Source organism: Choloepus didactylus, chromosome 1, assembly GCF_015220235.1.
Source record: "Choloepus didactylus isolate mChoDid1 chromosome 1, mChoDid1.pri, whole genome shotgun sequence".
NCBI lineage: Eukaryota > Metazoa > Chordata > Mammalia > Pilosa > Megalonychidae > Choloepus > Choloepus didactylus.
Genome location: NC_051307.1, coordinates 167,345 through 191,872, shown reverse-complemented (window position 1 = coordinate 191,872; position 24,528 = coordinate 167,345). Strand labels below are relative to the sequence as shown.

The 24,528-nt window shown below is 43.6% G+C and overlaps 1 protein-coding gene and 1 pseudogene across 1 annotated transcript in view; one reads left to right on the top strand and one right to left on the bottom strand.

Annotated features, from left to right (window-relative positions):
* PCNT (pericentrin) overlaps positions 1 to 24,528 on the bottom strand; it is a 179,207-nt gene that overhangs the window by 143,466 nt on the left and 11,213 nt on the right. Inside the window, 2 exon segments of the mRNA XM_037829956.1 lie at positions 14,709 to 14,964; positions 15,334 to 15,483. Of these exon segments, the coding sequence (XP_037685884.1) occupies positions 14,709 to 14,964; positions 15,334 to 15,483 (406 nt within the window).
* On the top strand, positions 1,751 to 7,412 carry LOC119509603 (annotated as a pseudogene).

The window sequence follows — 24,528 nt, the reverse complement described above, 5'->3', positions numbered from 1 at the left end:
TTGCCTTACCTGCCTTTGAGGGGCCACTGGGATAGGCCTCGAATAGCTTTGAACAGCCTCCATTCTTTAGTTTATGGGGCACCTGTTTTCTGTGAGATAAGCTGTGGGGCCCCTGAGTTAGAAACTCCTTCTACATTTTAGTTTCTTCTTCTGGGATCTAACAACAAGGGGAAGCCAAAAAAGACGAGTTGCTAGTTAATCATCAGAAACTACGGAGGTGAGAAGGCAGTGGTATGAAATATTTATGATATTGGAAGAGAAAAAACTGCAGCCAAGAAGTCTTTATCCGGCAAAGCTGCCCTTCAAAATCACGGAAGAGTTTAAAATATTCACAGAAAAAACAGAAGTTCAGGCAATTCACTAACAAGAGATCTGCTCTACAAGAATTACTAAAGGGAGTCCTGCAGGCTGAAAGGAAAGGACAGGAGGCAAGTACAGAAATGAAGATTATAAGTAAGGGTAACTAAAAGGATAAAAAGAAAGAAAAAATAAGAAGTGACAAATAAAAGCCAAAAGATAAAACAGTTGAAATAAGAACTGCCTTTACAGTAAATGTTAATGGATTAAACTCCCCCAATCAAAACATCAGCAGAACAGATTAAAAAAATATGATCCATCTCCTGGTCTACCAGAGACCCACCTTAGACCCAAGGATACAAATCAGCTGAAAGGGAAAGGCTGGAAAAAGAAACTGCATGAAACAGTAACCAAAAAAGAGCTGGGGTGGCCATACTAATATCAGACAAAACCGATTTTAAATGCAGAAGTGTTATTATAAGAGGCAAAGAAGACATTATATATTAATAAAAGGGACAATTTGCCAAGAGAAATAACGATCATCAATATCTACGTACCTAGGCAAGGTGCCCTGAAATACAGGAGGCAAACACTGGCAAAACTGAAGGGGGCAACAGACGTCTCTAGAATAATAGCGGGAGACTTTGACACACCACTCTCTCCAATAGACAGAACATCTAAACAGAGGATCAATAAAGAGACAGAGAACCTAAATAATATGATAAATGAACTAGATGTAACAGGCATACATAAAACACCGCACCCCAAAACAGCAGGATATACATTCTTCTCAAGTGCTCGTGGAACATTCTTCAGGACAGACCACATGTTGGGGAACAAAACAGGTCTTAGTAAATTTAAAATGACTGAAATTATACAAAGCACCTTCTCTGATCATAATAGAATGAAGCTGGAAATCAATAACAGCCTTAGAACTGGAAAATCCATAAATATCTGAAGGTTAAACAACATATTCTTAAAACAATCAGAAGAAATTGCAAGATGAATGAAAATGAGAACACAACGTTATCAAAACTTAAGGGATCCAGGAGATTGGAAGGAGGCTCCTGCCCATCCATCCCCACTGGCTATTCCACAACATTAACTGGACAATGGTAAACATCTCTGCTGAAAGAAGGAGGCAATAACATCTGGTTTTTAAATAAATCATCTTCATGCCACAACAAATAAAGAGATTTTCAGTTAAGATGAGCAGATGGACAACTCCCAAGGATTCCCCCAAGTCACTGATGACCCTAAAACCACCCTGTGACCCCTTGGTCATGCATGCACAGCCTCACCCTGTCACCTCTGCAGAAGCACTCACTGAGAGGGACGTGCTGCACCTGGCTCCCCAGCACGGCAGGGCCCTTTATTCCAGGGGTTCACTCAATGCCAGACGCCAGGCAGGTACTTGAACTGAGACAGAGAGAGACATTTCTAGGATCCAGTAATGCCTCATCCCAAGAGGGAGAAAGCAGAAGAGGCAGGCACCAGCAGCAACGTGAGTCAAAGAGCCACCACAGGAGCCCAGGGCATGGGGCAAGAGGGCCAAAGGAGACCAGGCTGGACCTAAAGCAGGAGCAGGTGGGATGGGAGGAGAAACCTCCGCCTGAGGGGACACCAGGAGACGTGCAGCAGAGGATCACGGTGCAGCTACCAGACACACCAGCAGCCTGCTAGGGGCAGTGGCTTCCGCAGATGCCTGAGCTGCTGGGACAGCACGCCTCAGATCCCGGAGCATTCCTGTCTCTGGGCAGAAGTGCCTGGCTCTCTGTCCTTCCTACTTTCTCCTTCTCCCCGCCATCGGAGCAAGCAGTTCCAATAGTTGGCCTGCCCATGAAGTCACTCTTCGGGCCCCAGAGGGGTTGACATGCCCGAATTTGAGAGCAATGTGACCTTCGGCCTCCAACTTCATCCAGGGAAGCAGGTTTGCTGAAGATGGAGCCAGGAGAGGGGCCACAAGAGGGATACAAGTCAAATGCCTGGCCTCACCCAGTCTACCCCACAGTGCAAACAGTGAGTCCATCACAGCCCAGAGGAGAAGGTGGATTTTGTGCTGATCCCTCTGAAGGAAGAGAAACAAAACAGAGGAGACAGATTCTCCATTATCTTGAGACTGGCAACCAGGGAGCCCAGGAACCTACCTGGAGACCTCAGGGGAAGAACAGCTGTTGGAACAACAAGAACATTTACAAAAAGAAATGGAGGAAGCAAAGAAACTGATGTCAGGACTCCGGGCCTTACTGCTTAATGGACCCGTGTGCGAGGAACAGCTGGTTAAAATCCAAAGTCATCTGGATCAGAGTATGGAGGAGAATCAGGATCTAAAGAAACAGCTGCTGAAATGCAAACAAGAAGCCAGAAACTTACAAGGGATGAAGGATGCTTTGCAGCAGAGACTGACCCAGCAGGACACATGTTCTTCAGCTCAAACCAGAACTACTGGGGACAAATATGGACAGAGATGAGATGCACAACCAGAGTGTCTCTCTGCAGAGGAAGCTACATGAGAGGAACTGCTCTACAGAGAATATAAAAAAGAGCTGGGAAAGGAAGATGGCGGCATAGAGAGGAGTAGAAGCTAGTCAGTCCCCCTGGAACAACTAATAAACAACCAGGAACAAACAGAAAATAATTTGGAATAACTTCGGATAACTTTGGGGGGACAAATGTGACCATCCACTCATCATACACCAACCTGAATTGGCAGGAATGCCCGAGATCACAGCATAAAATCTTTATGTAAAAACTGCAGATCCAAGCCGGGAGCCTCCTGCTCCCCACGGCCCAAACTGCAAAGCCTCACGGTGCTAGAGAGCAGCACTCTCCAAGCAAGCAAATATAACTCAGCCCAGCTCCAACTGGGCTTTTAATTAGCAAGCTATGAATCCCCAACAAGCAGACAGAAGCTTTTGATGACGACTGACCTCAGAGAGCCGGAGGACCTCTCTGGGAGGGACAGGGAGCCCAAAGGACCGGGTGCTGTCTCTGGCCAATGGGTGAAACTGAGGGGGACCATAGACTAACCCTGAGGGGGTCTTTCTGTCCCTTTTTTGGTTCAGTGGAGAAAGCCTCAGCCATTTTGAACTACCAAGGCTCAGACCCAGACAAGGCAGAGACAGCAGAATCAGAGATGATTCAAATGCAAATAACCTCTCCCTGGGAGGTATATCTTCCCTAAGAGGAATGAGTTGGCGCCAAGCTCTACTACCCGCCTTCCATTCAGAACCAGACGCCAGAGCCTGGGGGAAAACAGCCACAGGCCACACCTCCTTACACCAGTCTGGAGCTACAGGCTGACAGGCGCCACCGGCTGGGCAGAAAAGCACAGTGACCTGAGGCCTCACAGGGTGCATCAATCTTCTAAAACACCCTCAGGGAGACCTGAAACTATTGCATCCTTCCAAGACCTGAGCCCGTTCTGTTCAGATGCCTAGACAACAGAAAACTACAACTTACACTAGGAGCAGTGAAGTTATGGCCTAGTCAAAGAAACAAACTTACACTTACACTGAGATACAGGAATTTAAACTAATGCTGGATCAATTCAGAAAGTTTAGGGAAGATATGGCAAAAAGAGATGAAGCATATAATGAAAACACTGGACACACATAAGGTAGAAATCGAAAGTTCGAAAAAACAACTGACAGAATCTATGGAAATGAAAGGCACAACACACGAGATGAAGGACACAATGGAGACATACAACAGCAGATCTCAAGAGGCCTGAGGAGTTCATCGAACATCTTCACTGGAGTTACCAGGAACTGGAGAACAAGGCACCTGAAAGTGTGTACACAAAAGAACAGATACAGAAAAGAATGGAAAAATATGAGCAACATCTCCAGGAACTTAAGGACAAAACAAAATGCAGGAATGTACGTGTCAGGGGTACCCCAGCAGGAGAAGACAAGGGAAAAGGGGCAGAGGCAATAATAGAAAAAATAATCAATGAAAATTTCCTCTCTCTTATGAAAGACATAAAATTACAGATCCAAGAAGCGCAGCATACCCCAAACAGAATAAATCTGAATAGGCCTACGCCAAGACACTTAACAATCAGATAATCAAACGTCAAAGATAAAAAAAGAGAATCCTGAAAGCAGCAAGAGAAAAGAGATCCATCACATACATACAAAGGAAGCTTGATAAGACTATGTGCAGATTTCTCAATAGTAACCATGGAAGAAAGAAGGAAGTGGTACGATATACTTAAGATACGAAGAGAGAAAAACCACCAAGAATCCTATACCTGGCAAAACTGTCCTTCAAATATGAGGGAGAGCTTAAAATATTCTCTGACAAACAGACAATGACAGAGTTTGTGAACAAGATACCTGCTCTACAGGAAACACTAAAGGGAGCACTTAGAAAGGAAAAGAAAGGCATGAGAGGTTTGGAACACAATTTTGGGAGATAGTAGCACAGCAATGTAAGCACACGGAACAAAGATGACTGTGAGTCTGGCTGAAAGAGGAAGGTTAGGAGCACGTGGGATACCAGAAGGAAAGAGGAAAGATAAAGACTGGGACTGTATAACTCAGTGAAACATAGGGTGCTCAACGATTGTGGTAAGAGGTACAAATATGTTTTTACATGAGGTAGAACAAATGAATGTCAACACTGCAAGGTGTTAAAAATGGACTGAGACTGGGGGAAAAATAGAACCAATGCAAACCAGAGACTGTAATTAATAGAAACATTGTATTATGCTTCCTTTAATATAACATAGGCAATATACCAAAGCTAAATGCATATGGGGCAGGGGGGACAAAGGGGAAGTGTCCCATTGGTGATGTTGTCACACTCTTTTATTCTACTTCAGTTTAATGCTATCTTTCCATTTGTTGCTTCCTAGCTGTCATGTTTTGTTTTGTTTTGTTTTCTCTTTTTTTTCCTCCTTTCTCTCTACCTTCTTTGACTCTTCCTCCTCCTTTGTGGAAGAAATGGAGATGTACTTATACAGAGAGAGGCAATGGTGGTGAATACATAAGTACGTGACTGTGATGGTTAGGTTCAGGTGTCAACTTGGCCAGGTGATGGTCTCCTATGAAAGATATAAAATTACAGATCCAAGAAGCGCAGCATACCCCAAACAGAATAAATCTGAACAGGCCTACACCAAGACACTTAACAATCAGTTTCCCTCCCCATCCAGGGCTTTTTTAAGCAAGACAGACACGAACTCTTTTTCTTCTTTGGCTGACCAGTGAAGCATTTCCTGATGAGCCAGGTGAAGTTGCCAGTTCATTTCCTGAGTTCATCGAACACATTCCTCGAAGCTGCCAGTTCATTTCCTGAGGAGTTCATCGAACATCTTTATTGGAGTTGCCAGTTTGCTGCCTACCCTACAGAATTTGGACTCATGCATACCCACAGTATAAAGCATAACTTTTAAAAATCTTATATTTATAGATATCTCTCACTGATTCTGTTTCCCTAGAGAACCCTAACTAATAAAGTGACTATACAGGGAACCATCGATTGTTTACTTAGGAAAGAATGTATGGTGTGTCAACAAATCGTCTTTAAAAAAAAATGGGTTGATGAAGAAACCTTGAGGGCACTATACTCAATGAACTAAGACAGACACATAAGGACAAATATTGCAGGGTCTCACTGATATGAACTAATTATAATATGTAAACTTATAGACAAGAAATGTAGGTTATCAGGATATGGAACGAGGCTAAAGAATGGGGAGCGGTTGCTTATTATGAGCAGAATGTTCAACTAGGATGAACTTGGACGTTTGGAAATGGACAGAGGTGATGGCAGCACTTTGTGAGAATAAATAACAGTACTGAATGGTGTGTGAAGGTGGTGGAAAGGGTAAGCTCAGAGTCACGAATGTCAGCAGAAGGAAAGTTGGAGGTTAAAAGATGGGAATGTATAAAACAGTGAATCTTGTGGTGGACAATGTCTGTGATCGACTGTAAAAATATTAGAGATCTCTCTCATGAACTAGAACAAATGTATGACACTATAACTAGAAGTTAATGATGGAGGGGCATATAGGAAAAAAATATACACCTATTGCAAACTATATATTACAGTTAGTAGTATTTTAACATTCTTTCATCAACAGTAACAAACGTATTACACCAATACTATGAATCAATAATGGAAGGGGGGGTGGTTAGGGGTATGGGAGGATTTGAGTTTCCTTTTTTTGTGTGTCTTTATTTCTTTTCTGGAGTAATGAAAATGTTCTAAAAATTGAAAAAACAAAATTAACCGTGGTGATGGATGCACAGCTGTATGATGGTACCATGGGCAACTGATTGTACACTTTGGATCTTTGAATAATTGTATGGTATGTGAACGATCTCAATTAAAAAAATAAAAATTAAAAAAAAAAAAAAAAACGGAGCCGGGGCAGAAGGGTCGCCTCCCTCGGCAGCACCAGGCCAACTTGGAAGAGCACTCCGGAAATTCTGAGGCCAGTTACCGGCAGGTAGACCCAGAGCAGGAGCTAGAACACAGAGATGCCCTCTTGGCTCTCTGTGTGAAAAGAGAGGCAGGAACAGTGCCCAACTACAACAGTTGCAACCCTCAAAGCGGTGGTTTTCTCCAACCAGAGGCAGGAAAAGGAGCTGCTTCACTCACTCAGAGGGGTCAGCTGCCTGCCGTTTGTTGGCGAGCTCCACACAGCCTGCGCAGCAGCTTCAGTGGCCACTGCCCTCAGCGCCACCGTCGACCATGTGGGGCACCTGCATGCCGTGGAGACCCAAAAAAACAAAAAAGAAGGGTGCGGGGCAAGTCCCCCAGAACCCAAGCAGGTAACGGATACCAGGAGTCCTGGCCCCTGAATTCAAAGTTGCCCCACGCACTAACAGAGCTCTCCAGCCATCAGCAGTGCTGTCTCGCTGACCAGTCGCTTCCTCCCTTCATGGTGAATACACCAAAGAGGCAGAGGAAGTGACACTGAAACATTTTAAAGCAGCAGGCTTTCCACGATGATGATGCCAGCCCTGGATGGGGAGGGAAAACTAGCCTGGGTGGAAGACCGTGGAGAGAGCTACTGCTCACTGTTAGATGGGGGCTTGTGGGGCCTGGTCACTCCCTGGCTGCTTCACTCAGGAAAGAGGACTAAAACCAGAATACACTAAGGAGTCTCTGGTTCGTGCTTGCTTTACTCTGAGGATAGCAAACCGAAGGCCTTAACAAACGGAGTGGATGATCCTGCCTGTAGGGGCACAGCTGCCAATACCTGGAACCTGGGAATCGGGCCCGTCACTCTGTGTGCTGAAGTGTTAACTCTAACTGGCCTCAATGGTTGCAGCAGGCTCCCAGCACTTGTATTCACAGACCAGCTTTTCTGCTTCCTTGCAGCTACTGCAAACCCAGAATAACTCGTGAGGCAGAACCAAAGATGAAGGGCCCTGCAGCAATCTCTAGGACTGGACGCGGATGGTGCCAAACTGGTGACTGGATGGAAAAAGGACTGCCCGTGCTGTGCGCACTTTTAACTGGTTCTGCAACTTGTCCTTTAGCCCACTCCATGGTTCATGTACTGCTAGTTTTCTCCAGGGATTCATTAACATTAGAGACACCTTTTTTTTTCTTCCAGCTGATGAATTTCATGTTTGAAAGGAATAAGCAGTGAGAAGCTCCTTAAAAATTCAGGCAGGTATGGAAAGTTGCTGCTACCCATTTCTTCTTTGTGACTTTGTTTAGCCCTCAGGCTCATGGGAACTACTCTGTAGCCAAAAGGAGAGAGACCATTAATTTCACTATTTCTTTGTGATTTCTGAGTCGTGAGCGTGAACTGCTGTTCTGCCCCTCCTCACTTTCTGGCCAGGAGTTATATGCTATTATATATTTAGTCTAGGCTGATCCGTTAGGGCACAATAGAAACCATGGGGCGTGAAGCACGAGTCATCAATGGCAGGACTGATTCTGCATAAAAAAACCCGGAATCCTTTCTCACGTGCAACACTGTTGAGTGCAGAAGCTAAAAGAAAAGAGTTAAATTCCCAGAGATTACTTAATAACCTGGTTTTCACATTCATTCACCAAGCACCATCAGCCCATTAGCCATTATTATTTACTGATTCCCAGGAGCAGTCTGTCTGTGACCACCACTGGGCACAGCCAGCCAGAGGCGTCGGAGGGGTCAGTGCTAAGTTCTGGACCTGTCTGTCTCCATTCATCTCCCCTGCAGCCACTTCAACAGACTGCTCTCTGGAGCTCTGAAATGACATCTCATTTTATATAGACATGTCTTTTTAAAATAGCTCATGTTTGGAAAATTCTTCTTTATTCATCTGCTTTTTGTCTGAGAACCATTTCTATTTTTATAACTTGAGTCTGAGTTCTGTATATTCTCATATTCTTTGTAACATACCGATTTTCTAGAGAACCCAGCTTTTACACATGCTCTTCTTACTACTGCTTGTGGTTTCAGAACAAGCTTTACTTTATTACAAGATAATAATGACAACTAATTCCTGTTCCAAATCTACCTGCCAATTTTAGCTGTGGAAGTAGCTGCATGTAATCCATTTGATTGCTTCTACAGAAGTCAAAAGGAACCCAAAAGATACCTTATATCTTTCATTGTAAGTTTACCTGACCTTCTCGCTATTGAAGAATGATTTCTTATCAGAAATGACTGGGGAAGTTTGGGGAGGTCAGTCAAAAGCAATTCCTTATGAAAGCAAACTGAAGAAAACAGTGTAGTCTCAAGTTTTTTCCCAGAAGTCTGGAGAAAAAGTCCTCACGTCACCAATTTCCTTGTTGCATGAATTTAAGTGTCTCACTGTAAGGCAGCATGAGGGTTATCAGGCCAAATTTTATTACTGTATTTTCAACACAATTTATCTTGAATGCCTATCTCTTAATTTATCTCTGTATTTTATTTGTCATTTTCTTTCAGCTAAGTCTTACTATGTAGAACTTTTCAGAGAAGATTAAATCAGAAAAAAATCTTCAAGGTCCTCTATTTGTCTTGTCTTCTATCCCTATGTCCTCTAAAAAAGGAGCTACATGGCCTCAGAGCCTCCGCAGAAAGCTGAAGTTGAGTTCAGGAGACAGAACGAGATCACTTTTCCCCCTTTAGCTGCTGTAGCCTGGGTGGTGACTAAGCAACCCTCCTGCATGACTTCGCTCTAGTAACTGTAGTGTAAAATGTGTTGGCAATCCTCACTCCAGTTTTTAAAGGGAGAGTCTTCTGGGGGGGGGGGGTACTTATTAATTCATTCTGTACTGAGGGGCCTGCTATCTGAATGCCCTGGGGCTTTTCTACAAGGCCTCCTGACTTATTCAAAGAACTGCCCCCTACTGGTACATGTGTGGGATACGCCATCCTGCTACTGCTGAAAAAAACTAAGGAACTACAATGTTTAGAGTTCATAAAATAATCTCTACACCACTTTAGGTAAAAAATAAACAACCATCTCCTAAAAATCAGTTTAGTAGAGACCCTGATTCCTTAAAAAGTCTTAATTTAAAAACTGAGGACGACTCTCTTCCTGCTCTGGTCCCTGAACCAGCAGGAGGAGCACTTTGCCGGGCTCAGTCGCGTGGTAAGAGCACTCCTACTCACCCACAACTTTTTGGCTCTTTTTGACCAGGAAAGATGTAAATTAAGGAAAATATCTTAATGCTCTATATCCAATCCCAGAGGACTTTTCATAAAAAGCACTTAGGTCATAATTACAGTAATTTTCATTTTTTTCCATAAAATGAGCATTATGATTGCACATTCCTCTATTGTCTGAATTTATGGAAGATACAGCTTGCTCTAAATACATACATAAAGAAAGTTATATTTTCTTAAAAACATGGATGTTTGCAACCATTGCTTTCAAAGAGATTATTACTATGTAATCTCCCTATCTTACAATATGTTTTCATGAAGATTGTGTTATATCAGAGGCTTTGGATTATGAAAGCAATAATCAGTTTTAACTGCCTGTGTGTACCAGAGATTTGTGTACTAATTAAAAAAAAACAACAGAAATAAACTATGAATAAAATGGGGAAAAAAAAGGAGCAGGAAAATCATCACCAAATAACCAACAAATTGAATCCAGAACATAAAAGGGATTATATACCATGATAAAGTGGGATTTATCCCAGGAATAAACATCCAAAACTCAATTAATGTAATAAAGCATATAAACAGAACAAAAACAAAAATCACATGATTATCTCAATAGATGCAAGAAAAACATTCAACAAAATCCAACACCTTTTCATGATAAAAACACTCAACAAACTAGGAATAGAGGGAACTTCTTCAACCTATAAAGGGCATCGAAAAAACCCACAGCAACATCATACTCTCTGGTGAAAGACTGAAACTGTCTCCCTACGATCAAGAACAAGACAGGGATGCCCACTTTTGCCACTTCTATTCAACACTGAACTAGAAGTTCTAGCCAAGGCAATCAGGCAAGAAAAAATTAAAATCAAAATTAATTAAATAATAAATAATAAAATTAAAATTAAATATAAAAAATAAATAAAATAAAATAAAGGCATTCAAAGGAACTTGAACACCTTCACCCCATGTTCAGAGAGAGCACGGCCACCGTGCAAGCACTTGGAAGGGGTGTGGCTGCCTCTCCATCAGGCCCAGAAGACAAAACATTGTTCTATAGTTGACTCTCAGACCTCAGAATCTAACGGAGCATGCCCTGCAGGGTTCTGGAATTTCTTGGGACCCATGATCCCTGTTTTCCTTCTAGTTTCTCCCTATGGGAAAGGGAATGTTTATCCCGTGCCTGTCCCTCCATTGAATATTGGAAGCAGATAACTTGTCCTCCAGGTTTCACAGGTTCACAGATGGAGGGGAACTGTGCCCCAGGACAGACTATACCTGTAACCAATTTTGAAGAAATCAGTTAACACTTTGCACTTAATATTGTTATTAAAATGTCTCAAGGCTTTGGGGATACTGTAATGGTGGTTTGAAGCTGCACGCACCTCTGAAAAACATGTTCTGAAACTGAATCCATTCCTGTGGGTGTGAACACAATGTAAGTAAGAACCCTTTGACGAGGCTACCTCAGTTAAGGTGTGATCCACCTCATTCAGGATGGGGGACTTAATCCTATTACTGGAGTCCTTTATAAATGGAATGAACACAGAGAGAAAGGCATGGGAAGCAAGAAGCCGAAAGCAACAAAACCAGAAAGAGAAGGGAGAGACCAGGAGACACCACCATGTGCCTGGCCAGGTGGCAGAGGAGCCGAGGATCGCCGGCAGCCGGTCTTCAGGAAGAAAGCACCACCCTGATGATGCCTTGATTTGGACTTTTTCTAACCTCACTGTTTCAATCAACCCATTACACAATATTTGCTTTAGCAGCCTAGGAACTAAAGCAGAAAGCAACTTTCTCAATATGATGAAGGCCATTTGCGGGACACTGTTATCGAGTTCCGACTTGGCGGGCCTGGGCTGGGGGACCTGATCAGCCCCTGGGGAGGGTGGTGGGCACGGGCGACAGCGCCCTCCACAGCCCCCCAGGCCTGAGAAAGTGAGGCCGGAGGCAGGCCCCATTTCCTCACCCAAAATACCACCGTTAGGGGAGGCTTGCCGGAGGGAACCGCCTTTTCCCCACCCCCTTATCTTGCCCGCACACCCCCCGTTGCCAGAGCAACTCCCACCACCACCAGTGCGCATACACTGTTGCCAGACACCGTTGCCAGAGCAACTCCCGCCCCTTTTCAAACAACCTCCGCGCCCTCTTAGAACCAATCCTAACCTCCACACCCTCTCAGAACCAATCCTAGCCTTTATCCCCTCAGCATTGGCTTGTAACAACCCCCGCCCTCTATGCCAGCCTATATAACCGGTGCTCACCCCTAATAAACGCTCTTGGCTTTACCCTCCTGAAAAAAGCGTCCCGCCTGTTCCTTTCTCGCCGCCCTCCATACCTTGCACGCCACCGCCGGAGACCTGGCCAAGTCCCCCGCCTCGCCCTCGCCTCCGGGAAAGAGCCCCCGCCGCCGGTACCCTCCGAGCAACGCCGAGAGCCGAGGGTTCAGCAACCGGCCGCCATCCCCCCCAGACGATTTAACTGCGACCGCAGCCATTTATAAAAATGCCACAGTCAACATCATATTCAATGGTGAAAGACTTAAAGCCTTCCCCTTAAGATCAGAAACAAGACAAGGATACCCACCTTCACCACTGCTATTCAATATTGTAACAGAAGAGCAATTAGGCAAGAAAAAATAAAAAAATAAAAGGTATCCAAAATGGAAAGAAGTAAAACCATCTCTATTTGCAGATGACCTGATCTTACATATAGAATATCCAAAGGAATTCACAAGAAAACTATTGGAGCTAATAAACAATTTCAGCAAAGTGGCAGGGTACAAGATCAATGCATAAATTGAGTTTCTATATACTCACTAACAATGAATAATCCAAAGAGGAAATTAAGAAAACAACTGCATTTATAATAGCATCAAAAAGAATAAAATATCTAGGAATAAATTAATCAAGGATATAAAAGACATGAGATGAAATGAATAAAATGAAAACTACAAAACACTGAAGAAATTAAAGCCCTAAATAAACGGCAAGACAGTAGATGTTCACAGATTGGAAAACTTAATATTGTTAAGATATCAATATCATCCAAAGCAATCTGCAAATTCAATGCACTCTCTATCGAAATTCCAGCAACCTTTTGCAAAAATCAAAAAACGTATCCTAAAATTCACATGGAAATACAGGGACCCTGAATAGCCAAACATTTTGAAAAAAGAAGAACAAAGTAGGAGGACTCATACTTTCCAATTTCAAATTATACTACAAAAAGTTACAGTAATTAAAACAGTACAGTACTTGATGATTACCTGCTATGTGAACATAGCTCAATAAAATTGCATTTTTAAAAAACAGTATAGTACTGATATAAAGACAGACATATAGACCAATGGAACAGAACTACAAGTCCAGAAATAGACCCACACATCTGTGGCCAACTGATTTTCAACAAGGGTGTGGCTCAGTACATGCAATGGCGACAGAACTGTCTCTTCAACAAATTGTGTTAGGTAAACTGATGTCCATATGCAAAAGTAAGAAAGTAGACCCCTATATCATAATATATACAAAACTAATATACAAAAAAATGGCTCAAGGACCTAAACATACGAGTCAAAAATCATAAAACTCTTAGAAGATAACACAGGGGCAAATCTTCACGACCCAAGGAAAAAACACAACTCTATTAAAAAATGAAGAGACATTTATCAAAAGAAGATATACAAATGGCCAATAAGCATATGAAAAGATATTCAACATCATTAGTCATTAGGAAATACACATCAAAATCACAATGAGATACCATGTCACACCCACAAGGATGGCTATTAAAAAAATGGAAAGTGACAAGCATTAGAAAGGATGGGAAGAAAGTTGGGACTGTAGTGTATTGTTGATGAGAACATAAAATGGTGCAGCCACTGTGGAAAGTAATATAGTAGCTCCTCAAAAAAGTTAAACAAAGAATTACCATAAGACCTGGCAACTCCACTTCTGGGTATACACCCAAAGAACGTGGAACCAGGGCCTTTAAGAGATACATGCGCACCAGTGTCACAGCAGCCAAAAGGTGGGAGCAGCCCAAGTGTCCGTCAGCAGATGAACAGATAAACAAAATGTGGGCCACATACACAATGGAATATTATTTGGCCAGAAGAAAAAATGAAGTCCTGAGACATGCCACAACATGGAATAACACTGAAAACATTATGCTCAGTGAAATAAGCAAGATACTTAAGAACAAATACTGTAAGATATCACTTATAAGAGATGTCTAGAAATAGCAAATTTGCAAAGATAGAAGTATTAGAGCTCATCGCGGGCAGTGGGCGGCAGAGGCGGGGAGGCAGTGTATGTTTGGTGAATATGGAGTATGTGAAACAAAACTAACAAAAATTTTTAAATGCTAATGAAGAAGGCTTCCACACATGAACCAATCAGCTTCCAATGTGTAGTTTCCAAAATTAACAAGAGACTTGGAGATCATGATAGAAGGCAAGGGGAACAGAAGAGCAAGACAAAATCTGGTGTCTGAACCCAATACTGCAGAGCCCAGCAGAGCACTGAGACACACTGCCAGTCAACAAGAATGAAAGAACAAAGGCTAGTCTCAGGGATAAGGGCCCGAGATCCGAGATCCAGAAACTCTTTGATATGGCCCTGGAACATCACCGCGGCTTCCCACAGCCTCTGCTGCTGCCTCTCCTTAGATGTGGTCATGGGTCAAGGAACAGAAATCTAGAGAACACTTTACATAGCAGGATCTACTTGATGGAATCATGTGCTTCCCAGAATAGAAACAGAAATGTGTACTTAAGCAGCAGAAAATAGAAGTTACTTGGGGAATGAGCACGCATTTAGAAACAGGACTGTGGAACTGAAGCCTCTCCCAGCAGTACCTGTCTCCTGCCCGCACTTGAGCACAATTTCCTCCTTCTCCCTGGCGTGCTGCTCCTCGAGGAGCTCCAGCTCACACTGCTGCCTGCTCTGCAGCAGGGCCAGCTCCTGAGCACGCCGGCTGTTGAGCATCTCCCGCAGCTCCATGAGTGCCGTCTCCTTCTCCTTCTGGAGGTTGGCCTGAGTCAGCTCCAGCTGAGCCGTGTGCATGTTGTTCAGACTCAGGCGAAGCGCTTCTAGCTCAAGGGAATGTGCCGTCTAGAGGAAAGAGAGACGTGTCCGATGAGGCCCTGGTGAGATGCCGCGCACATCCTCATCCTGGGGACACGTGTCGGGTTCAATTCTGTTGGGGTGGTGCAGTTTACCTCAACAAACATGCTAGCCTGCTCCTAATGAGCCTGCCCACTTGCTCCTCAGGCTGCTGCACATGCTCCACCTGCTTTATGGCAAACCACCCCAATCGGTACCCTTCCCAATTCCCAAACACCCACTATGCCCCAAGAGCAGGGACCACTTCAGATGAAAAGCACAGAACACACTCCATGAGCATGTAAAGACCGAGAGTGAAGACTGTGCCCCTGCCACCATGGCTACACGCCTGGCCTGAGCACGCCCAGCCACGGACACCTGGGTCTGGGGCGCCATCAGCCGCATCTCCGCCTGGGGCGCTGTTGCCCGCTGCTGCCGGCCGCCGAGCTCTGCCTGCAGCCAGTCCACTTCATCTTTATGTCTGCTACTCAGCTCAGCAATTTCAATCTCATGTTCTTCTTCATGTTCCTGGGGAAAGAAAGGAAAGGAAATGACCCTTCTAATACACATGAAAAAATCCTATCCCTAAAAATTAACAGGAAAAATAGTCAACCTGGTTAGGAGGCTTAGTATAACGTCAAAAAAAAACAGAAACAGAAGGCTGCACATTCTATTTCCACCACTCTGCAATACTGGGCAAGCTACTTAATGTCCCCAAGGCTGTTTCCTCATCAGTAAAATGAGGAAAATGACAAGAAAAGTACATTAAAATGCCTGGGAAAAGCTGAGCACCAATAAAAGGTAAATGAACCTGAAGACGCCAATTTTAAAGATCATTCTATAGCCACTAAATCAGCAAAAATAGTATTACTGATCCTCAATGTCATTGAGGTCATGATGAAACAAACGTTCCCAAATGTCGTCAATTACAGAATAAGCTGGTACAACTCTTCCCTTAAGAACTACTTTGACAACATATGTCAAGAGCCATAGAAAATGCTTCCCTTTCTTAATATTGCCAGCTCTGGGAATTTTTTCAGCAGCAATAACCCGAGGAAAAGCCACAGGCCCATATGCCAGTGCTGCATCCATGCCCAAGACGTGCCGCCCTGCCTCCTGGAGCCCCAGCCCTGGACGCTTGGCTACATGGCATCTCAACAACTTGAGTGTTTCAAACTCAAGTGGACAAAAATGAACTCCCAATTTTTCCTACCCAAACGTTCTCTCCCAGCTCATGGCAACCCACAAACACTGCAGCACCCCCACTGGCCACCTCTTCTCCCAGCAGCCACCCAGTCCAGCTGCAGTGGATTGTCCTCCCAGTCTTGCAATGCCTTCATCAACATGGAGACCAGGCTGATGTTTTTGGAAAACAAATCTGCAAATCTGATCACGCCACACTTGCTTAAACTCCTCAGTGCTGCCCCGCCCCTTGGAGGGTCCCCTCTTACCTCAATCTGCAATTCGAGAAACAGCCCCAGGACAGTCACGCCTCCCTGTTCCTCTGGGGAAGACTTTCACCCTCCATGACCCCAAACCCTCCTCTACTCCACTTCACACCCACTCTGTGGTTGCTCTACTAATGCTTCTCTTCCCCAGAAACCAGGGAGCTCATCGTCACATTTCCACATATTGCATGCCAAAATTATTAGTGAAAATACGCATGCAAGTGTTTGACTATCTATGACTGCAACAATTTGGAAACAATCAAGATGTCAGAGTTAAATGTCATCATGGACCCTTTTTTAAAGTAAGTTTTTCCTTGTGACTGGAAACAGTAACATAGGAATGTTTCATCTTAGACATGATCTTAACACATTACTGCTAAACATCTAAAATTGCTGGATAAAACATGACAAAAATGACAACAAACATAAAGAAAGGAACTCCCCACATGCCAGGGAGGAGAGATTTGAACCCTAAAACAATGGGGGGGTGGGACATCGGTGGCTCAGGTCCTAGTAGACCTGAGTTTCTAGTAGAATCCTGGCATCAGGAGCTCCACCAGAAGGCGGCTGGAAATGACCTCAGAACAAGGCCAGGCTCCCTGAAGGACAGGGCCCCCAGCACGGACAGGACTAGAAGAGGTTCCACCCACCAGCACAGCGAGAAGTCCAGGAAGCTCGCCAGTCTCTGAACAGGGTAGGGATGAAGGTGACCAGGTTATCTTCCCTGAGAAAAGGAAAGCCAAGATGTGCTCCTGACATTTGTTTGCAGTACAAATTTATGCAAACCGTGTAGTGCAAGAATCTCCAAGCAAAGAAATTAACACAAAAGTAGATCCTAGGGAAGGTAATACCTCCTTGGCACCCACCAGATACAAACTTGACCCCACCTGAGTAAGGCTCCCACAGCCAGGACAGAAGACATTCTCACTAATCATGCCTTCCAAGATCCTATTTCCAAATAGGGTCATATCAAGGGACTGGGGGTTAGAACTTGAATCTATGTTCTGGGGAACACAATTCAATGCATAACAGTCTACCCTCTGGTCCCCAAAATTCACATGCTTCCCACACAGAAATACAGTCACCCCTTCCCAACATTGCAAAAGCCTTAAGTCATCCAGCACAACTCTAAATCCAAAATATCACCTGGATCAATTATGCTTATGTCCATCCTGTGTATCTGCGAAACCTAGAAAACAAGTTATCTGCTCCCAAATGCCATGGTAAGGACAAGCAAAGGATCGACATTTCCATTCCAAAAGGGAGAAAGCAAAAGGAAAAAAGGAGTTACTGGCCTAAAGCAAAACTGCAACCCAGTAGGGCATATTCCCTTAGCTGTCACCGCCTGCTCTGAGGCCCCTGGGGCGTGGGCCCTGCCCTCTCCAGACAGGGCAACAGCCTGCCCTCGGGCCCTCCGCCACGGCTCTGCTCCCCTTCTTCCTCCATTTGGCCCCGTCCCTGCCGTACAGCCCAGGCTGGCAGCGTTTTCTCCGCGATGGGTTACTGGATCCAGCACTCATATGCCTCCTCTCCTCGGCAAATGGTTGTCCAGCCGCGCCCTCAGGTGCACCACAGCACATTTCTGGATAAGGCTGAGAATTTTCCAAGGCAGCCACTGCTGATTCCTTTGTGTTTAACAGTTCACTCCTCAATTATCTCTTTCCTGTCACCTCCAAAGCAGCAAGGAGAAACCAGACTTCACTTTCCACACTTTGCTTGAAGATATCCTCAGCTACTTCGCCAAGCTCTACCTTCCATCCAACATCAGAATACCATTCTCCAAATTCTCTGCCACTTTGTACAAAGGATCACCTTTCCTCCAATTTCCAGTAATGCAGTCATCATTTCTTTCTAAGGCCTCATTCCATGTCCACATTTCTACCAACAGTCTCCTCAAGGCAACCTAGGCTTTTTCTATCAAACACCTCAAAATCCTTCCAGCCTCTACCCATTACCCAACTCCAAAGTCACTTCCACATTTTTAGGTATTCTTTACAGTGGCACCCCACTTCCAACTACCAAAAACTATCTTAGTCGCAACAGTAATTTACAGGCTAGGAGTCCGGAATCCCGGTGGTGCAGGGCCACGGCTCCTCTGAAGGTGGCAATCGGTGGCGCATGGCATCTTCACTCTGCCTCCTTCTGACAGAGCCCAAATTTCCTCTCCTTATGAGGACCACAGCCACATGGATTAGGAACCCCCTACCTTGAAGCCAGTCTGGCCTCATGTTTAAGGACATCTTCAAAGATCTTATTTTCAGGGGAATGGGGTTAGGACTTGAATATGGCTTTTTGGGGGACACCATTCGCCCCATAACAAAAGGCTTTTTAACAAAACATTTTGAAATTAGTCAATTCAATAGCTAATAGGCTTTCTTCTAAATGCAAAAAAAAGAATCAAATTAGTTAAATAACAGTAGTCAATTAAACACACATGGCCTTCACACCAGGCACTATGCCAGAACCTGGGGATATGAAGACTGACCACAAACCCCCTGCCCTCCCACAGCTCCCGTGGGCACAAGGCACACTTGCAACCCCACACTGGGACATCCATACTCACATGAGCATGGAAACGAGGTGACAGGCCTAAAAAACAAGCTGAGCAACAAGGTCAATCATTAAACAAGGCAACCAGAATGTGGGAAAGTCAGACCATGACAGCTATCTTCAAATGTGTGAAAGCGACCCATGGAAGAGGGCATGGCAGAAAGACCCACAGAGAAGAAGGAGGGCAGATTTGGGCTCAACCCGGCAAGGCCTGAGCAGAGGCTCTCTGTCCACTGCAGTGTTAGGAAGCGCAGACAGGTGGCCTTTCTGTTGGACTGGAAGGTAAACTCTGCCTCTGGTTCTCTAGAATTCTCTGCAGCTGCTTTTCCATTCCAAGCATATTCTTTTGTTTCAGCTTTTAAAATTAGAGCCCTTTAGAGACACAAGGTTCCTTGTTTCAGATTTAGATTCTTACCACAATAGTGAGGACGTCTGTTGACCAAGAGCCTTCCACGAAGAATGCCTTTGTGATAACGCCCATCTGTTCTGGACAGCTGTTGTCCAGCTTGTTGCAGCTGTCCCACCTCCCCCTTCCTCTCTCCACCAGCATCCTCCAGCTAAAAAGGGAAGGCCAGAGGGCAGCATGTAAGGCCATGCCTCAGGCCACTGCCCCTCTCTCTGGCTACCTGCCCGACTGCCGCAAGCCTCAGAGCAGCACACCTGCCTCCATGTCACAACAGCACATTCTGCCGGTGAGATATAGCGCTTCCCCCCATAAACAATCCTCAAGCTCCATCCAAATATTTCTATGCAAATAATTTCTCCAATGCTGTCCCTCTTTTTAATAAATCCTACTTTTTTAAATGTTATTTCAGCGTGTGCTTGACATTTAAATTACTAAATTTTAGTTTCTCGACAAATTCTCGTCTTTCATACCCACGCTTATTTCAAGCTTTTAATTTTATAGAAGTTTAAATACTTCACCTTCAAGATTTTTCTTTTTAGATAAATTTTCCATTAGTAATATATAGAAATGGTTTTTTTCTAGTTTCTTTTTGTAAATCATCTCAGACTTGAGTTTCAAGTTTTCCAGACGAATTTTTCCCCCAATGGTTTTTTGACCCATAAATTTCACAATAACTGTGGGCTTTTAATCTACAAAGCAAATTGAGCTGACAATCAAGTCTATTCACAAAAAGTCAGGTAATGTCCTAAGAGGGCTTACAATGGAAATGTAAGGATTAATGTTTCATGAATTTCATTCTTTCTTACAAGTCTTCCAAAGGACAATAAGAAATTTTACTTATTTTCTAAAGTAGAATAAAACATAGTTTACCTTGCAAGTATAATATGGACCCTTCTGTATATCTAAGATACATTACAGGATCTCAGCCACCTTGTTTTTCCTGTATCATGATGCTATTTAATCATCCTGAGAATTATTTTTAACCTTATTCATCAATTATTCCTAACTGTGGAAAAAAGTAACGAGACAATGGAAGGCTGGGATTGTCGGCTGGAGGGATGAAGTGACAGTGAATGAACCGTGGCCCTCCGGCCTTGTCCTGACGACAGAGATCCTCTGGAGTCCGCTTCCCGAGAGGCAGCTTGCCAAGGACGTGCACGGTTCTGCCCGAGAAGACGGTTCACAGCCATCAGATGAGTCAAACGGTGGACGCCACAGAGGCCTGCGTTCAAGGCCAATGATGATGGTGAAACTGATTGCAGAAATAAAATCTCGGAGAAGTCTTCATGTCAATAGCTGGATAAATCTTCCCAAAATCAAGAATCACAAAGTGAACAAAATATTTGCAAGGATGAAGAGGGAATCTAGTAGTCTCACCCAGCTGGTCATACACAGGAAGAACTATATCACATAATATTTTGCAACAAGAACCTCAACCATCCCTCTTTGCTAAAAGAACGCGTGCAAAAACTCTTCCATTTTTTATAATTTGTATGCCAACACTCTCTTTAGACAGAGGGTTGTACAAAAATTTCTAATAAAGTTGTTTTTAATGATCACTTTATTCTTACTTCTGCAAATTATTTTTGAAACAACTTAGAACTATACAAAATTAAAAAGGTCCAGGGGAGACTGTTTTGAAAATTCCTGACCCTCTCCTCCTCATTCTGTTTCTAACGCATAACTGAGAGGGAAACATGACCCTCTGCCCTCTCTGAGGTAACTACCAGAACCGCAGTGATTCCTGTACTGATTAAAGTAAAACCTCTTTTGTCACGCACTTCACTTAAGAAATGGTGAGGGAAGGTGGTTGGATCCTGAATATTTATCACACACTTTTTGCGATTCTATCTCAGTCTATGACCCCCTCAAATAAGTAGACAAATTCATCAGGGCTAACATGGGCCACTATTTAAAACCTGAATTTCTGATAGGAGTTTACGACCTAATCAATAAATATTGTACTTAAATTCTTATAAGTTGTGTTTGCAACTTATAAATATGGACTCCATTTTTTCTTGTCAGGGTTTTTCCTACAATCAACTTGCACCTATTTCCCCTTCAGCTTTTTTCATGATACACACTTGTTCTGGTTTGCTAATGCTGCCATTATGCAAAATACCAGAAACAGACTGGCTTTTATAAAGGGGATTTATTTGGTTACAAAGTTACAGTCTGAAGGCCATGAAAACGTCCAAATGAAGGTATCAACACATGTATACCTTCACCGAAGGAAGGCCAATGGATCTGGAAAATCTCTGTTGGCTGAGAAGGTACATCGCCAGCAACTGCTGATCCCAGGCTGTGTTCCAGCTCCTCTCTCAGATCCTGTGCATTCTTCAAAATGTTGCTCTTGGGGAGTTTTGTACTCTCTTAGCTTCTCCGGAGCAAACTGAGGCAGTATCTCCAAAGCGACAGCAAAAGTCGGCTTTCAACGGCTGTCTCCAAGATGTCTCTCTAGGCTGCTCTCCAAAATGTCACTCTCAGCTGCTCTGAGGTCCTTCTGATTGTGAACTCTTTTATAGGACTCCAGTGATTTAATTAAGACCCACCCCAAATGGGTGGGGTAACACCTCCATGGAAATTACCTAATTAAAGGTCTCACCCATAGTTGACAGAGTCACATCTCCATGGAAAAACTCAAAGGATTCCAACCTAATCAACACTAATACATCTGCTCCCACAAGACTGCATTAAAGAACCTGGCATTTTGGGGGACATAAAACATCCAAACGGCACAACACTTTATGTTCTAAACCAAACCTTAGATCTTAAGCTGCTTACAAACATGCCTTTTCATATATCTTCATAATTTTTAAATATATCCTGTGTTTTCTACTCAGATGAAGCAATTTCAGTCTTAACCCTAATATTTTAGCATCTTTAAGTGATACCATATGATCTTTTATATACAGAATTCTCATGTAGTCACCATATTATATTTTCAGGCTCTCTACTATCTCTTATTTTCTTTACCTTTGGATCTTAAAAATAGAATACTGAACATAAGAAAGTGCTTCCATATTAAATTAAACTGAAGAGCTACTATTTCACCACGCTGAACCAGCCCTATCATACAGAACATCCAGCACTATGTGCAATGCCCAGAGGGTCACTGGCTGTGGGCTGCCCTGTACCTGCTCACAGTGGGCACAGCAAGGAAACAGACTGTACTTTTTCAACTTCAGGAATTTTTTTTATTACCAGCATACGTTGTTCACTTCTTCTCCTATTTCCAAAGAGAGTCAAAACTCTACATGTGTATCCAAGCACTCCAATCAGATTACTGAAGTACAAAACTTTTGCTAGAAATAATTACTATTTACCTAACAGCGAGCATTAAAATAACAAGTGCATGGTATTTGAAAGCAAAGTAAGAAATTCAATATGTAACATTATCACTTCACACACACAAGTATCATCTTGTGGTGTTCAATGAGCTCATCAGACTCTATATAAAAGCTGCCTATAAGCCAACTTGAAAGGTGAAATCACTGCCCTCCCCCCTACGTGGGATCAGACACCCAGGGGAGTGAATCTCCCTGGCAACGTGGAATATGACTCCCGGGGAGGAATGTAGACCCGGCATCGTGGGACGGAGAACATCTTCTTGACCAAAAGGGGAATGTGAAAGGAAATGAAATAAGCTTCAGTGGCAGAGAGATTCCAAAAGGAGCCGAGAGGTCACTCTGGTGGGCACTCTTATGCACACTTTAGACAACCCTTTTTAGGTTCTAAAGAATTGGGGTAGCTGGTGGTGGATACCTGAAACTATCAAACTACAACCCAGAACCCATGAATCTCGAAGACAGTTGTATAAAAATGTAGCTTATGAGGGGTGACAATGGGTTTGGGAAAGCCATAAGGACCACACTCCACTTTGTCTAGTTTATGGATGGATGAGTAGAAAAACAGGGGAAGGAAACAAACAGACAAAGGTACCCAGTGTTCTTTTTTACTTCAATTGCTCTTTTTCACTCTAATTATTATTCTTGTTATTTTTGTGTGTGTGCTAATGAAGGTGTCAGGGATTGATTTAGGTGATGAATGTACAACTATGTAATGGTACTGTAAACAGTCGAAAGCACGATTTGTTGTGTATGACTGCATGGTATGTGAATATATCTCAATAAAATGAAGATTAAAAAAAAAAAAAAAAAGGAGAATCAGGCAGAGCCCACCCAGAATCACAGAGGAGCTGAGCGCAGCGGGAAGGGCCCACTGGGCACCAGGTGCCCTCTGGCCAAAGTGCACAACAATCACGAAGCGTGCTTGTCATCATTCGACCGAGTCTCCTGCCAAGATCTAATGACCAGCTTACAGAAACTGCAAACCAGAAGGACAGACTGATGGAAGAAGCCTTCAAATGACACCACAGGACGCAAACGGCAAAATTCAGGACACGGCAAATTCTTCAGGACAAACTGGTTTCTTTAACAAATAAAATACAAAGGGAAAAGGAGGGAAGAGGACTTACCAATTAAAGGAAACTTAACAGATCTATCAAATGTCCCGTCCTACAGTTTCAGACCCCTGAAACTGTAGGAACAGATGTCAAGAACCCAATCTGGTAAGATGTGACAACTGTGTCTTTATCTTACCATTATCTTTAACTTATTAAAGTAACAGCACGTGTGCTGAAGTCTTGCCCACCATTTTCAGAGCCAACAACCAGGAGGAAGGGCACATCCCTAGCTGGGACTGCACAGAGACCCCTGACACAATGACCGTGCAAGGTGAGGTGAGCAGAACAGCCAGGCTGAGACCCCTGCAGGGCGTGGCCGGGCCCTTCCAAGGAGGGTTAACACGGGGTCCTTCCAGGCATTCACACATGCAAAGCTTTGTAAAAACAGTACATCTTTCTAAAGAAAGACTCCACACATCTTATAAGCTTTTGTGTTTAAAACACTGCTTTAAGTAGTTTACCATTTGTAGTATAAGAAATAAAGCAAGATGCTCTGCCCATGGCCATCCTGCCCCAGCAGCACAGAACCAAGTTCTGTGAAAGCAGACGCTCTTCCCACAATTTCCATCAGTCCTTGAGGGTGAGGGGGAATGTCCATCGCGCTCACGACGGGGTGATACAAAACCCAGAAAACAGAGTGAATGCCATGGATATCTACGTGAAGGTCCTATGTTTATACTGATGACTTTAAGATGTCCAAAATA